The following is a 16,604-nucleotide window of genomic DNA, read 5'->3' as shown; positions in this document are numbered from 1 at the left end:
TCATGGGCCCTCGCTTCACAGCTGACCACATGGGCACTTTGTGTTTGGCATCCATCAGATGATACCTGCTTTGTCCCCTCACGGTTCTCTCCTGGGTACCTTACATATGGCCAACACTTGGGGAATCTCTGAAGACAGGCCGAGCCATTGTTCCCACTCAAGTCTACAGGCCATTCCTACTACAGCGTCTCCTGGACACAGAAGTGACGATTCGGTAGGTGGGTCCTTCAAAGCTGAATGAATGAAAATACTGAGTTTCCAAAATAACAAACATCGATGGGCTTTCCAAAGCCTGAAGTAGCAACCTAGACCAAGATGAAGTGACAGTGTGTCAACAAGGGCGCTAAGTCACAGAGGGAGGGGACTTCCTCCAATGGTGCTGGGACAATCAGGCTCACGTACAAAACAACAAAACAAAATAAAAAAGATGGGCCCTACCTACCCTTAGATGCAAAAACTCAGCATGCATCACAGGTCTGGAGAGAAGCTGAAACAGCAAAACAATAAAGACACAGAAGCCAATGTCTGTGAACCTAGGTTACCTGGCCTTTCAGATATAACCATAAAAGCCTACATGATAAAACTAAACAAGTGGGTTTCACCAAAACACACGCTTGCTTGCTTCAACAGACACCAAAAATGTAATGCCAGTACTCAGGAGGCTTAAGGCGAAGGAATCAAAAGTTCAAGGCTATCCTCTGCTACAGAGTTCAAGGTCAGCCTGGGTCCTGAGAGAACTTGTTTCAAAAAGTGGGGGTGGGTAGAGGAGCTAACAAGATGGCTTACCAGTTAAGTGGCTTTGTTTTTCTTCCAGAGGATTGGAGTCTGGGTCCCAGAACCACGTCAGGTGGCTTACAACCACCTCTAACGCCAGTTCCAGACGACCTGACACCCTCTGTTGGCCTCCACAGGTACCTGTACTTAAAGTACATCCCCACCCCACCCCAGGTCCCACATCATTAAAAATAAATATCTTTTTTAAAAAGGTAAGAGAGAGAAATGATTCTAAGTCATGTAATTTTCTTTTTTTAAAAATATTTGTTTATTATGTATACAATATTCTGTCTGCATGTTTGCCTGCAGGCCAGAAGAGGGCACCAGACCCCATTACAGATGGTTGTGAGCCACCATGTGGTTGCTGGGAATTGAACTCAGGACCTTTGGAAGAGCAGGCAATGCTCTTAACCTCTGAGCCATCTCTCCAGCCCAAGTCATGTAATTTTCAAAAAACACATACCCCAAATACCCAAAGGATTCTTGTAAGTTGACTGAAAAGAGGGCAAAGTGTGTGAGCAGGTACTTCCCTGAGTAAGATACTCAGATGGTTATGAACCACAAAAGATGCTCGGCATCATCAGTCCTGTAAGGCATGCTGTCACCCCTACAATGAGACAGCACTCTATGGGCATGAGGCTGGCAACAATGAAAATGGCAGATTCCCATGAATGGATAAACAAAGTGTGTCACAGCCATAAAATAAAACGTTGCTTAGTCATAAAAAGGAAGTGTGGATACACGCCACAATCTGGATGAACCTCTGAACATGATGCTGAGCAACAGAAATGAGTCACAGAAGACCACACGGAGAATCTATTCACACGAGATTCATCATCAATCTATACACAAAGAAAGTAGATCCGTGGGAGCCTAGGGTGGAGGCAGGAGACAATGGGGGTGGGGGACAGGCTTTCTTCTTGGTGCTGGATATACAATCTTCTGATTACATCAAAAAACTCTGACTTACACAATTTAAATGGATGAACTAATATGCCTTATGTCATAGCTTTAGCTGTTGACACAAACCTAGAGAAACCTTGAAGGGGGAACCTCAACTGAGTAATTGCCTTCATCAGACCAGCCTGTGAGCAGGTCAGGGAAGCACTTTCTTGATTCCTGATCAACGTGGGAGGGCTCAGCCTACTGGGGGTCTGAGCTGTGTAAGAAAGCTAACTGACCAGGAGCCCCTAATCGCTCAGCAGGCAGCATCCCTCCAGTAGGTTCTGTGTCAGGCTCCTGCAGGGCTTCCCTTGATGACGGACTGTCACCAGTCAGCTAAAATAAGCCCTCTCCTTTCAAAGTTGTTTTTTGGTCATGGTGTTTACTGCAGCAACAAAAGGCAAGTATCTTCTTTCTCTCTTTTTCAATATATATATATTTATTTATTTATTTTACAGTATTTTGTCTGTGTGTATGCCTGAAGGCCAGAAGAGGACGCCAGACCTCATTACAGATGGTTGTGAGCCACCATGTGGTTGCTGGGATTGAACTCAGGACCTTTAGAAGAGCAGGCAATGCTCTTAACCACTGAGCCATCTCTCCAGCCCGCAAGTATTTTCTTAATGTAGGATAAAGAAATTGTTGGATGTGTTGTTGAAAACCTTGTATATTGTTAAGTAGTAAATCCAACACCTTCTCAAACCATAAAGGATGGTAAAAATTTCTGTCTCCCAAGACATTAGACCCTGGTTCATTGGGGTCTTGTGTGCCTGCAGAACTTAGAGGGCCCAGGTGCTTCGGGTAAAGCCTGACCTGGGCTTCTTGCAATGGAGCTCGCCAATTCTATACATCTCTGAGTTTTTCTTCCCTTGACAAATCACGCCTGGCGCTTAGAGCAGCAGCACCAAGTCACACTTGTCCCTGCTGCTGCGGTCTCCGTGCCTCAGTGCTGCCTGAAGCGCACTGCTAAGGTGCGCAGAAGACTGGGATAGCCAAACCCTAAACGTCAGAGGCTGTTCTCTCCCTGTCTTCTGGGCGAACTCTTTAGCTCCAGGACCGGGATGAACTCCCCCATCTCTTCTTAGTACTAGGAACAGCAGACAGGAAGAGCTAAAGCTCCCTGGAGTACGCACTGTTTCTCCATTCTGGCGTACACAGTGGACCCATGCATGTAAGGCAGGGCTTGTCTGGCTCTGGGACAGTCCCTGCCCTGGATTATCAGGACATGCGATCACACAGGAGCAGTTGGTCAAGAAAAGCTGAGACTTTTCTTAGGTGAAAACTGGTATCTATATGGAGTTGAGAACAGGTATCATTTATACTGAAATAAAGGAACAACTGGATTAGAGAAACAAACTTAAGTTGGCTTTATTTTTAAAGTGCTTGAGATTAAAAAACAAAAACAAAACAACAAAAAACCAGCAGTATAAAGAGGGCATACACCCGAGTGTGTGGGGTCTGGGGATGCTTGAGGGGCCCAGGGGATGTGCATACAAGATGGATGGAAGATCAACATTTGCTAGCTTCAGAAAGATGGAACCAGACCAGAGCCAAGACGTCTCAATTACCGCTTACAGGTTCCTCATAAAGGTGTTGACCTGCAGGGAAAGAAGACCTAATGTCACACTGCAGTTTCCACACCCCCTCAGCGTATGTGTCTCCAGTCCCAAGCATTTATGAGCTGCCCAGGGTCAGACGGCACCAAATGGCAACTGGGCAGAGAACCCGTATGTCTTCCATCCCTCACTTTAGAACACCTTAGGGGGAAGTTGGCTGGCCAGCAGACTCTAAGAGGCAACCAGCTGATACTTACTAACCCAGCACACGTAGAGCTGGGTTTTAATTATTTAATTATTGTAACTTGCATAAGATCCCAAGGTGTGGAAGTGTGCAATGCAATTTGAAGTGCAAAGCAAAGGACAGACAGAGACCCTGGAAAGCCAAGGGTTTGCCCACCTGGCTCATGAGCTCCTCCTGCTTGGCAGCGTTCTCAGAGAAGTCATCACTGACGTCCAGCACCAGCACTGGCACATGTTGCAGAGCTTCGAAGTGGAGCCTGGAGCAGAAGCAGAGATGCCAGGCAACGTCACTTTCCTACCACACTAACCACTCAGAGCTTGTGGACTCTGCCCACAGACAGTATTTCTGAAAGACCTCAATAAGACTGCCTGCAAAGTAAAAGGCTGAGACGTCTTCTAGTCCAGAAACTGCCACTGAATTCAACATTCCAACAACTGAAGCGAACATACCGAGCCTGAAGGAGGACAGGCAGAAACTAAAAATGTCAATTAAAATGGACATCTGTCCAGAAAATTTCGGCCTTTCATCCTAAGTCAACTATGACAAGCATTCATCACAGGGTACAATCTAGGGGAAAGGGAGGAAGGGAAGGAGGGAGAGAGACTCTACCACACGCCCCTGGGATGCATGGGCTGTATTGGACATGACATCTAGCTGACAGATGTGGGGCACCTCCTCTGTGTCCTTGCGGTTCTGGGCCGTGAGCTCAGCTTGTGCTCAGCATGGCGGTGGAGGCCTCTGCCTCATGTTACATACTCACTTGGTAGTCTTCTTAATAAACCAGTCTTCGTGCTGACCATGCAGCTGTTCAAGATAGGCCAGCTCAATGCCCTTCTCTTCTTCTCTGGCCCTCTGGTACAGTCTTTCCAAACAAACCTAAAAGACAATCCCCCTACTGTTACATTGCAGTCTTACAGGGCCAAGCAACTCACAAAATATCTGTGTCTTCTTTGGGTACCATTGTTCTCTTACTCAGAGCACTGGTACCGTTCTGTCCACCTCTGCCTCAGACTGCTCTTCCTTGGAGCAGCCTCAGCTGGTTAACCGCAACACCATTCTCCCCAGTCAGTCACACTGGGGACCTGACACGACCCTTCTTTCTCCTCCTCCCAACCACATCAAGAAGCCAGGAGAGCTCTTTCCTTTCTGCCACCGCCATGCCATCCAGACTGAGGAAGACCCGGAAACTCCGGGGCCACGTGAGCCACGGCCATGGCCGCATCGGTAAACACCGCAAGCATCCAGGAGGACGCGGGAACGCTGGAGGCATGCATCATCACAGGCTCAACTTCGACAAATATCATCCAGGTTACTTCGGGAAAGTTGGTATGAGGCATTACCACTTAAAGAGGAACCAGAGTTTCTGCCCGACTGTCAACCTGGATAAACTGTGGACACTGGTCAGTGAGCAGACCCGGGTCAATGCTGCCAAGAACAAGACTGGAGTTGCTCCCATCATTGACGTCGTGCGATCGGGCTACTACAAAGTTCTGGGGAAGGGAAAGCTTCCTAAGCAGCCTGTCATCGTGAAAGCCAAATTTTTCAGCAGAAGAGCTGAAGAGAAGATAAAGGGTGTTGGAGGTGCCTGTGTTCTGGTGTGCATTGAAGCCATTCAGGAGGCCAATTAATGCTAACATTTTCCAGGTAAAAAAAAAAAAAAAAAAAAAAAAAGAAGCCAGGAGAGTCTAATCTCTAGCTGATTCTGTCCTCTCACCTCTGCCCTGGTGCTCAGGCCTCTCAGCTGGACATTCCAGAGCCTTCTGCCTCTGTGTCCTGGAGGTGAAGAAGTGCATGAGGAGAGAGAGCCAGCCAGCTGTCATGTGAGAGTCTGCGGTCTCCACCATCCGCCCACCCACAGGGTAGGAGGCCGCTCTTAGGTAAGGCACATTAAGATTCTGGCAAAAGCCATTTATCCTCCCAGTTTGTCCCTCACTCCAGTCTTCTATGGTACTTCTGTCCCTGCTTAAAATACTTTGCTCCATAGGCTCTTTGCCAGCTACAGACAAAACCACAGGCTTCAAGAAGTTGCAAATTTGCTGTCCTCCTGCCTCAGCTTTCCAGGTGCTGGTATTACAGGCATACACCACCATGCCTGGCTTGTGAATGCCATTCTACTTATAAAGTGGCAAGGATTATTGAAAACATCTCTTTCATACTAACTGAAGCATCTGCATGGGGTCAAAGATAACACAAAAACAAAACGAGCCCTGCACTAACTTCCCGCTCCCAAAACTCTAGTCTGCCTCTGCCTGCAGTTTGAGTTTCTTTGTCTCGGAGAACTGTCTCCATCACCCACACATATGGCCACCCCTCAGATGAGAGTGTCTCAACTTCCTTAGCTCCCCCTGGTTCACTGCTTCAGGCAGATTTGGCCTCCCTTCCTATGGGATAGGCCAAGCCCTTCACCCCTCAAAAACCTCTGCTCCAAATGTTTGTTTTGCTTGAACTGCCCTTGTTCCTCTTTCTGCCTGGCCAAACATTTCGGTATTCAATGTCAGGTATCCTGAAAGTATGGGTAGATTAACCCACTGACTTAGGACTCTTCACCCTTTCCCTGAAGGAAACAAAACCATGCAATCAAATTTGCTTTACACCACTCCCCGTTTTATTTTAGTTTTTGAGGTAGTTCCAGGTCTAGTCCAGGCTGACCTGGAATTCTGCTGTCCATCTTTCCCAATATACTCCTGACTTCAGCGTCTCAATTCTTCTCACTCGCAACCACTGCGATTATGCTCTAAGTAGCAGTTTATGCACATATCCATTCTTTCCTCTGTCTTCTGAAATGTATGAAGACACGGGCTCTCCCTATTACAGGCTGTGCAATCGCCTCCTCAGAGGCTAACCACGCTACATTCCACAGGCAAGCAACTTCAGCTCAGTTACTCTATTTTCTCCTCTGAAAAATACTGTCTGAATTGGAGTAAATGAATATTAAAAAAAATATATAAAACCATGTTTTCAAATACATGCAAGGACAGAACAATTCTTGCAAAGCTATTTATAATTATTCACAAACTGACTGCAGATAACCATTGATACTAGCCTGGATCTATTAAAATCAGTTAGCATTTCCCTTTCTACTATTAATTTGCCAAACTAAGTAAACTTTTCTTCCCTCCAAAGTCTAGACAAAGTCCTACTTTGATAGCTGGCATAATCTTTAATTTACTGGCATGGTTTCTTTTTATTTTTATTTATTTATTTTTGTTTTTTTTTTTTTTCAAGACAGGGTTTCACTGTAGTTTTAGAGCTTGTCCTGGAACTAGCTCTTGTAGACCAGGCTGGCCTCCAACTCACAGAAATCTGCCTGTCTCTGCCTCCCGAGTGCTGGGATTAAATGTGTGTGCCACCACTGCCCGGTTTCTGGGATGGTTATAATGATTTTATGTATGTATGTATGTATGTATTTATGTATGTATGTATGTTTGTTTCTTTTTCCAAGACAGGGCTTCTTTGTTTCTTTGGAGCCTGTCCTGGAACTTGCTCTATATATAGACAAGGCTGGCCTCAAATTCACAGAGACAGGTTTTGTTTTGAGACAGGGTTTCTCTGTGTAACAACCCTGGCTAAAAATAAATTAGTTTATTTATTATCATTATCATCATCATCATTATTATTATTTTTTGAGACAGGGTTTTCCTGTGTATCCCTGGATGCTTTAAAATTGCTCTGTAGATCAGGCTGGCCTTGAACTCAGAAACCTGCCTGCCTCTGCCTCCTGAGTGCTGGGATTAAAAGCTTGCGCTACTACACCTAGCTAACAAATGTTTTAATAAAAGATTCCACAGAACAGTTTTATCCTGGCAACAGAATGTGCAGGGGAGAGATGTGTGGATAGAAGTGGGAGGTAGGACAGGGATGCTGGCCAAGCTTCCCCGACCTGCCAGGCTGTGACTGTTGAAGAGTCTGCTCACTATGCCACTCAAGTTTCAAGCTCAGGTGGCACTTGTTCCCATGCAGCCCCTGAGCACTGCTGTCCATGATTCACTGTCCCAGACAGGGATGGGAATCCCGAGGCACACAGCCAGCTTCACTCTCTCTTCCTGACTCCAAGGGGTAGCGGAACACAGGTCCAGCCATTTCTCTTCCAATTAGTATTATAGTGTGGCTGCCAACTTCCTTGAATTTAGGGGAGGACAGGTAGACAGGGCCTGGAGCCTGTATCACAGACTCTGAGGTGTGTATCTGTCAGGAGTCTGTTGTGCGGGGCACTGCCTTGAACCTATGTCCTATTCATCCTCTGGCATTCCTGGGTTCCTGTATCTAACAGCACTAAAATCTCAAACCAATCCCGAATAAATTATCCTTTAGTCTATGTTAAATTGCAGCAATTCTTCAAGTCTCATTATATGAGATGAAATACTTAAACTAGTCTCCAAAGGGACAAACCAGCCCTGGTGACAATCACCATTACTAACAGCACCCTGTCATTTCATACAGGCCCCACACAGGGCACTAAGAAGGAAGGTAAGGGATCCCTGGCAGCCCTGCTTTACTCTCAGCTCCTCCCACACTACTGCCCTGGCCCTGAGATGACCACACTATTCCTCTGCCTCTCTCAGAATGGGTCAGGTCAACACTCTCCCTTCTCCCAGCCTCACCCTTCAACCCATTTCTCAGTCCGGTCACCTTATGACATCCGTGGGAAATCTAACACCTCCTCTCCTCCTCTCCTCTCCTCCACCACAGCTCCACTCTGTCCTCACTGCTGGAGAGCCCTCCTTTCCCACAGAACTCTGCCTCAGCACATCCTGCCATCCTCTGTGAGAAAAGGCTCCTCTTTCACTCAGGGACTACCTTCCACCTGGAAGCCACCTGTCTCCACAATGTGTCTCTTCTTATTTTTGAGACAGGGGTCTCACTATGTAGGTCTGACTGTCTTGGAACGCACTATGTAGACCAGTCTGGCTTTGAATTCACAGAGATCTGCCTGCCTCTGCCCCGAGTGCTGGGATTAAAGGCGTGCATCATCTATGCCTGGCTCACAATGTACCTCTTCTATTTCTCTTTAGCAACAAGGACTACTGAAAGCAGTCAGGCAACATGCCTCAGCTAGCCAAAACATTTCACTTCACAGAATAATTTCCTCAGCCCTTAGGCCTTGCTAATATCTAGTTCAATTTTATTTAAACCCCAAATTTCATCTAGAATCTTTTACTCCCCGCTGTGATTTGCATTACAATCCAGAAACTTCCTAAACTATACCAAGAGTCCTGATGGGGCTGGCAAGATGGTTCGGTAGCCAAAGGAACTTGCCAAGCAGTGCTGTGGAACATTTAGCTATATAACGATGTCTTGCATTTATTTATGCTGTGGAATATTAGTTTAACTGTGTAAAGATGTGTTACATTTGCTTATATTGTCATTTGTTTAAATAAGATAAGGCATAGGTGTTAAATTATGTAAAGGTGTGTTCCATTTGTTTCACCCTGTCTAAGGCACCTGACTGGTCTAGACAAAAAGCTGACTGGCCAGTTACTAGGCAGAAGAGAGATAGGTGGGGGCTGGTGGACAGTGGAAATAAATAGGAGAGTACAAGAGAATGAGGTACAAACAGAGGGACAGGCCTGGAGTGAGAAGCCAGGCAGCCACCAGCCAGCCAGACACTGAGGGAAGCAGGACAGGAAGACATACAGGAGGAAAGATAAGTAAAAAGCCCCGAGCCAAAAGGCAGATAAAGAGTAATAGATTGATTTAAGTTAGAAGAGCTAGTCTGAAATATAAGCTAGGCCGAGCATTCATAACTAATAAGAAATCTCCATGTCGTGATTTGGGAGCTGGTTGGTGGCTCCAAAAGAAAAAGCCTGGCACAAAGCAGCCTGGTGACTTGAGTTCCATCCCTGAAGTCCATGGAAAGGTAAAGAGAGGCGACATGCGGTTGTCCTCTGACTGCCACACAAACACTGTGGCTTGTGTGTACTCGTGCACGTACACACACACTGAACACACACACACAAAGATGAAGAGTTGTCGAAGAGGAGGGAGGAGGAGATGTTGTATTAGAAAAAAGAAATGCAGCCAGGCATGGTGGGGCATGCCTTTAATCTTAGCACCTGGGAGGTAGAAGCAGAGGCAGGTGAGTCTCTGTAAGTCTGAGGCCAGCCTGGTCTATATAGTGAATTCCGGAACAGCCAGGGCAACATAGTGAGACCCTGTCTCAAAACAAAAAACACAGGGGGCTGGAGAGATGGCTCAGAGGTTAGAGCGCTGCCTGCTCTTCCAAAGGTCCTGAGTTCAATTCACAGCAAACCACATGTGGCTCACAACCATCTGTAATGAGGTCTGGTGCCCTCTTCTGGCCTTCAGGCATACATGCAGAGAGAATATTGTAATACATAATAAATAAATAAAAATAAATAAATAAATAAATTTTAAAACAAAACACAGCAAACCAAACAAACGCTCCCCCTCAACAAAATAAATAAAAAACTAAACAACAAAACAAACAAACAAACTTAAAAAAATAAAAAGACGAAAGAAGACGTACAAACAGCCCCAGCAGCACCGCAGCCTCTCTCCCAGCCTGCCCCTTCCTTCTAGTCCTCTTCTTGGAGCCCTGCAACATGACATGGACAGGAACTCTCCCACTTGTTTCAGCTTCACTAGGGTGGCTCCAGGCTCCCTCTGTCCACAAGCTCCGCCCCAGGCTGCAGACAAGCTGGCTTGCTTTCTGCAACGATGGGCATTCTTGGCATCTGACCATACCTGTTGCAGTGTCTCTCCAAAGCTAACAGCAGTCTCTCTCTCCCTCTCTCTCTCCTCTCTCTCCTCTTCTCTCTCTCTCTCTCTCTCTCTCTCTCTCCTCTCTCTCTCTCTCTAATAAAAAAAATGCTTTGCTTTGTTTTGACTTGGAATCCTGCCCATCGAGAGTCTTTCAAGAGTCCTACTTTATAGACAAAGACTCCTTCAGTGGAAGCTGACCAGGGTCTAGCCAAAGTTACTACGTCAGCATGAGCCATGGGCCAATTGCTGTCTCCAGAGGTTCCTGTCATGACATCATCCCATGGGCCAAACTGGCTCCAAAGTTCAAGCTGCAGACTCAGAGCCAAAGCGCACACACTTCAGCAGTCATTCTGCCTGGGGACCTTCTCAAGGACCAAAGTGTGGGTTATAAATTAGGACGAGGGAGGGAACATTCTTTCCTTCCTCACATCCTGGTCAGAAAACAGAAGGGACCGGTTGAAGTCTCACATGACCGACATGGAGCTAATAAAGCAGCTGGCTGCAGGTCTGAGTGCCCGATCTGTAAACCTGGAGCTGTATAAACATGGCTAGCGTGTTTTGGCCTGTTTCTCCCACCAAGAGGGCTACGTCTACACACAGGCAATTGTCTGTGCATACTGCTACAGCTGCTCAAGGTTCCTGGGAGATGGTGCTTGGTGCTGGAGTCCTGGTGAGGCCCATGGACTAAGAAGCTTGCAGAAGTTCATCTTTTACGTTTCAGGTACTTCTAACATCTAAGTTTTAAGTTCGCAGTTACCTGGGGAGAAGCCTGGAGGTAGATGAAGCCATGTAACAAGAGCCGCTCCGCAAACTCCTGCAGGAGAAAAGAATGCCAGTCCTGATAGATGTGCCATTCGATGTCACTGAGGGAACCATTTTCAAAAAGGTTCTTTGCAAAGATATACCTGTTTGGAAATGTCAAGTGGGAGGTTGGGGTGAAGGAAGAATGGGAAGTGGGATGAAAGACAGAAGAGGGAGAAAAGTAGAAAAATCAGTAACTGTCTTGTTCATGTTTATCCAAATCACTTAACCATTCTAGCTCCTATCAGTCCTTAGGAAATCTGAATCATTTAAAAATTTATCTTTTTTATTAGTGTGTGTGTGTGTGTGTGTGTGTGTGTGTGTGTATGTCTTTGTGTGGGTCTGTGCACATGCGTGTGGGTGTTTGTGTAGGCCAGAAGAGGTCACCAGACTCTCTGAGCTAGACTCACAGGCAGTTGTGAGACATCAGATGTGGGTGCTGGGAATAAAGTCTGGATCCTCTGTAAGAGAAGCAAATGCTCTTAATTGCTGACCATCTCTCCTGCCCTTGGAAATCTGAATTCTCAGTCTCCAGCTCCTGTCCTGCTCAGTACTATAGGATTAAATAGCACCTGACACAGGCCCACACTACAGCTCACAGATGGAGCCCACTACAAGGAAAGGGGACTCTAGGAAGGGAAACGAGCCAAGACACACACCACATACACAGAAACCTGATCAGAGTCCCCACAGCTAGAGCAGACTCCAGACAAGCCTAGGAGAATGCAAGGTAAAGCCGCCCTTCTACACTGCGTTTCTGAATGAGGGCTTCTGCATCTCGAGCTCCTGAGCCCTCATGCCTTGTAGCTGAGAAACAGGGGAAGCCTTCCTGTGGTATTAGCTCTGGGGCTGACTTTGACAAGACCAAGAGCAGTCTCCCCTCCAGAGCAAACAGGAGCCTAGCTTCCTCTGCTGAGTTTCCAACCAGAGCAAACAAGGCTGAAGCTGAACTATGAAACTAACTTCCCTCTTTGCTTACTTCCACAACAGAAGGAGGATCTGGTAAATTGAGAAGTCAGAGCTGTAGACACCATGGCTTCAAAAGGGTCAATTCTACTTTTTAAGTTTGATACAACACACAATTTACATCCACAACAATGACCTCCAGTTTCTAAGGCAACCTCAGCAACTGGCCACTTCTGGGAAATGAAATTCCAAACCCTTGTGTGAAGGGCTCAGGGAAGTGCAAACTGCAAAGTTGTGAGGGTCAAAGTGAAAGGTCTCATCTAGTGCAGCTTCCACAAGCCATGTCGCTGTGGGAAGCAACTGACTCACAGCCCACGGCAAGGGATGACTGCATATCATACTTGCTAAGAGCTCAGAAGGGTGACTGTCACTCAGTAGCCAACAGTCCTAAGTCATTGTAACTGCTCTTCCTAGGCCACTAAGAAACTAATTTACAAACCCCAAAAGTGAACTTGTCCAGATGAGAATGTTTTATCTACAGCTCTCTGAAGGTAACAAACAGGTAACTTTTGTAACTCAAGTTTTGAAAAATGCTGCCAGCTTCTCCAAGGACAGCAAGAAGACAAAAGTTCTATCTTGCAAATAAAAATGACCAAGTCTCTATCAGGGGCTTTTGCCTCTCCTGAGGCAGGCATTTTCCCTGTTTCTCCATAGCAGGTGGTAATGGGCAGAAGGGGGAGTGGGGATTAAACAAGAGAGATGTGGGGAGCTGCAGGTAGAACAGGGCTGAAGGACCTGGCAATCCAGAACTCTGCTCTAAAGCCACACTGCTCTTTCTGTTAAGTTGATCAGAAAACACTTCCATTTCTCCCTCCCTCAGTCACTGCCCCTTGGAATACACAGCACACTTGTGAACATGTATGCAATCCTTGGTGAAGTAGCATCCTTATCGGAACAGGGACTAAGGACTAGTGTTGCCCTAGGGAAAAGCCTGGTGCCTGAGTGCAGGAGATATTCAATAAGCCTACACTGATCAAACAAATAAAGGAATGAGTTTTCCCCTTTGGCACTGGGGCTTGAACTCATGCGTTGGGCATGAAAAGGACCACCGGGCTATACTTCCAGTTCCTGGAATACATTTTTAAAGGAAGGGAAGTCTAAATACAGTTGAGATTAGAATTTACAGCAGGTCTTTTTTTTTCTACCTGAAAATGTCCCCCTTCAGTGAAAGCAGCTTCAATGGTGTAACAACACAACTGCCTACTCCTTTACAAGGAAATGTCAAGACCCAGAGAGTTTTCAACTCATTTCCACCATGCATGGTGCCATGTGCCAGCAAAAGGCAGAGATGGGAGGATCAACCTGGTGACACTCAGTTCCAGGCCAGCTAGGGTTACAGCTGGGACCCTTTTTAATAAACAGCAAAGCCCCTGTAATTAAGAAAACAAGTCTATTTCCCTCTGAGAGGATTCTCACACTAAGAGGCTAGAACTTAAAACAGCAAGTCTGAATGCCTCCAAAATCCTAGATGGTTCGTGTAGTTCAACTTCCTAGCCTGGGTATAGCCTCAGGAGGAAAGACAGGCACATTTGCAGTGGAAACGATCTAAATCCTGGAGCCCAACCATCTCTACCGTAAACATTTAACTTTCTAAAGAGCAGACTCCTCCCGGGCCCTGGAATGAAGGATTACATGGCAGTGTTTGTTCCACATATCTGGGGTGATTCTCAAGTGCAGTCAGAATACTCATGTATTCACAAATGAACTCTCCCTCCTCGTTTCGGAAACAGGGTTTTCACTATGTAGCCATCCCTGTCTGACTTTGAACTCACTATGTAGACCAGGCTGGCCTGAAACTCACAGAGATTCAATTTGCTTCTGCCCTTCCAACTGCTGAGATAAAAGACATATGACAACATGCCTGGCCTTGAACTTTCATTTAAAAAAAATATATTATTGCTTTATGTGTATGGTTTTTTGCCAGAATGTCTGTATGTGCATTATGTGTGTGCCTGGTACCATCAGAGATCAGAAGAGGGTGTTGGAGCCCTTGGAACTAGAGCTACTGATGGTTGTGAGCTGTCATGCAGGTGCTAGGAATCGAATCTGGGTCCTCTGGAAAAACAAGAAATGTTCTTAACTGCTGAGCCATCTCTCCAGCCCACAAACTCTCATTTTTTAATTTCAGGAGGCTTTCCAGTAAGAGCTGCAGCTAGTTTACTTAACTTGGAATTAAACTGATAGCCAAGTGTGTCCAGTGATGGAGGCAGATGAAGATGCAGAATGTCCCATCCTGAGTCATGGGGCTCAAGGCAGATAATTTCTCACCAAAGTCATTCAAATTCAAACTCTGCACAATGACCAGATCCAGGCATCCCATGCCTTGTCTGTTGGTGCCCTGAGCCCATGCCTGGTCTCTGGAGCCCGAGGCCCGAATGAGCATGCTTTCCCAGAACAGATGGACTTCCTTCCCAACTGGCTGCTAGACTTTCCTAAAGCCCTTCACGGTTTACTCCCTTAGGGGGCTATCTGTGGTTGGCAGTGTTCAGTCTTACCTGTCACTGTACACAGACCTCTCAAAGACTCGCACGGACTTCTCTGCCTGCAGGAGTCTCCCTGGGGGAGACTCCAGCTGCACTTTCAGACGGCTCAAAAAGGAGAGCGTCTGGAATGTGTAGGACCATCGCGCTGGCTCTCGGTACATCATTTGTAGCAAGTTCCCAAGACCTTTGGAAGTGTCCTAGGGGTGAATGCAGAAGAGAAGAATTTCCTAGAAGGTGTATTATTTTATAGGACACACCCCACCCTCTACCGTTCCTCAAGAACATTCAATACTTAATATCAAAAACAACCAGAGGTTTCCTTCCACTGAAAATAAGGAAAAACACAGGACTTTACGGCTTAGTTTAAACTATGTAAGCAGGGAGAACTGTACAACCTTGTACGGCAAGAACCTCACAGAGATGACACACACACCCAATGGGAGACACAACAGGGGAGCAAAGCAAAACTCACACACAGAACTCCCACCACACAATACTGGACTTGTGGAGTCTGTCTGGGGTGATTTAACTGTCACCTACACAATCTTCTACCTTAATACCATGTTGACTCTCAGATTCCATTTGTTATTATTTTTCAAACTTCAAGGCAGATATGAAAGAGAACAATTACTTATTTGAGTATCTAAATAACCAATGAATTAAACAAACTTCTGTGTCTTTCATAGAAGGATCATACTTTGTTCAAACGAAGCCTAGTTCCTTCTTTATTATAGGAACCATGAAATGCAATTTGAAATACTGATTCTGAATGTTCAAGTGGGAACAAATGGTGGACATTCAGGGACCCAGATTTACTTTCTAGGCTCAGTCACTGATTCAATGCAAAAGTAATTTTCTTTTCTTTTCTTTTCTTTTTTTGAGACAGGGTTTCTTTGTGTAGCCCTGGCTGTCCTGGAACTCACTCTGTAGACCAGGCTGGCTTTGAACTCATGGAGATCCATCTGCCTCTGCTTCCCGAGTGCTGGGATTAAAGGCATGTGTCACCACCACCTGGTGTAAATTTTAAGCAAAGCATCCTGTATCTTCCTTCCTTCCTTCCTTCCTTCCTTCCTTCCTTCCTTCCTTCCTTCCTCCCTTCCTTCCTCCCTTCCTTCATTTAATCCTTGCTGACGGAAGGGTTGTGTGGACAAGGTACACTACATAGGCTGGGTGCTGTAGGGAGTGGAGAAGGAAGTAATATTCACTTCAGAGTTCACTGGCTGCTTCATCCTCCAAACAGCTTCCTGGGGTGAATAATATTAGAACCACTACAAAGGGGAAAATCCCCTGAGAGGCTAAGTAACTTACTTGTTCTAGTCCCATGGGGAATAAACAGGGAATGGAGTTCAATTGGGCTTTCTCTAGCCTCTTCATTTTAACAACTCTCATGAAAGATGAACCAGACACAGTAGGGGACTCAGGGAGGTCACAATGTGGAAGACTAGGCTATAAAGAGCTAGAATAGGTCAAGAATGTGACAGACGTTCCGTCACTTGTGCTGTGAAGAACTGAAAGAAGTTTCTGGCAAAGAGTATCATTAAGTTTAGAAGTAAATGACAAGGAGAATCTTCTCACAGAAAATGCAAGCATGGCTCAAATGTGTCAACACAGAGACAATAGTATCTATAAAATACAAGGGCTGGACAGATGGCTAGTGAGCATGGTGATTGTCAAGCAAGTATAAAGAGCTAAGCTCAAACCCCCAGAATCCACAACAATCTGGCACAGTAGCAGGCATAGCCTCTCAAAGCAAGAGGAGGGCAGAGACAGGAGGGTCCTTGGAAGCCCTAGGCCAGCAGCCTGCACGCATCGCAGTGTTGAACAAAAAGACTGTCTCCAACAAGATGGAGGATAGGACCTACACCCAAGGTTGTCCTCTGACCTGTTCATATCAGTGAGGCAATCTCTTGACTCTTGTTGAGATATTTGATTTTGTTTCCTACTTTGGACAAGAGCTCTCTAAGTATAGAGACTGATTTTTGTTCATTTTTCAGCTGTAGAATATATATATAATATTTTAATTATATTTTATAATTGTTTTGTATGTAGTATATATAAATACATATTTTAAAACTGTGTGCACATATATGTGTCTGTTTGTGTGAGTGCACTTGT

The 16,604-nt window shown here is 45.8% G+C and overlaps 2 protein-coding genes across 4 annotated transcripts in view; one reads left to right on the top strand and one right to left on the bottom strand.

The window, feature by feature from the left end:
* Positions 1-3,059: 3,059 nt before the first annotated feature.
* Positions 3,060-16,604, bottom strand: part of Dguok (deoxyguanosine kinase) — a 30,960-nt gene continuing 17,415 nt past the window's right edge. For 2 of the 3 annotated variants that reach the window (XM_038320063.1, XM_038320066.1), the window contains 5 exons: positions 14,502-14,686; positions 10,997-11,144; positions 4,277-4,392; positions 3,673-3,772; positions 3,060-3,314 (listed from right to left, as the gene is read on the bottom strand). In XM_038320063.1, coding sequence (XP_038175991.1) covers positions 3,288-3,314; positions 3,673-3,772; positions 4,277-4,392; positions 10,997-11,144; positions 14,502-14,686 — 576 coding nt within the window. In that variant the 3' untranslated portion in view covers positions 3,060-3,287. The remainder of the gene's footprint in view (positions 3,315-3,672; positions 3,773-4,276; positions 4,393-10,996; positions 11,145-14,501; positions 14,687-16,604) is intronic. The other variant, XM_038320064.1, reaches the window with a different exon arrangement.
* LOC119806424 (60S ribosomal protein L27a-like) lies at positions 4,671-5,144 on the top strand. Its single transcript, XM_038318158.1, has one exon. It carries the CDS (start codon positions 4,674-4,676, stop codon positions 5,142-5,144), a length of 471 nt encoding a protein of 156 aa, XP_038174086.1. The 5' UTR covers positions 4,671-4,673.

The sequence above is a fragment of the Arvicola amphibius genome, chromosome 2 (assembly GCF_903992535.2).
Source record: "Arvicola amphibius chromosome 2, mArvAmp1.2, whole genome shotgun sequence".
NCBI classification, from domain to species: domain Eukaryota; kingdom Metazoa; phylum Chordata; class Mammalia; order Rodentia; family Cricetidae; genus Arvicola; species Arvicola amphibius.
The sequence above is the reverse complement of the archived record's forward strand: the minus strand, read 5'-3'. Positions and strand labels throughout refer to the sequence as shown.

Excerpts from the sequence above, each read along its gene's own strand:
- LOC119806424 (XM_038318158.1), top strand. The coding sequence starts at position 4,674 with ATGCCATCCAGACTGAGGAAGACCCGGAAACTCCGGGGCCACGTGAGC.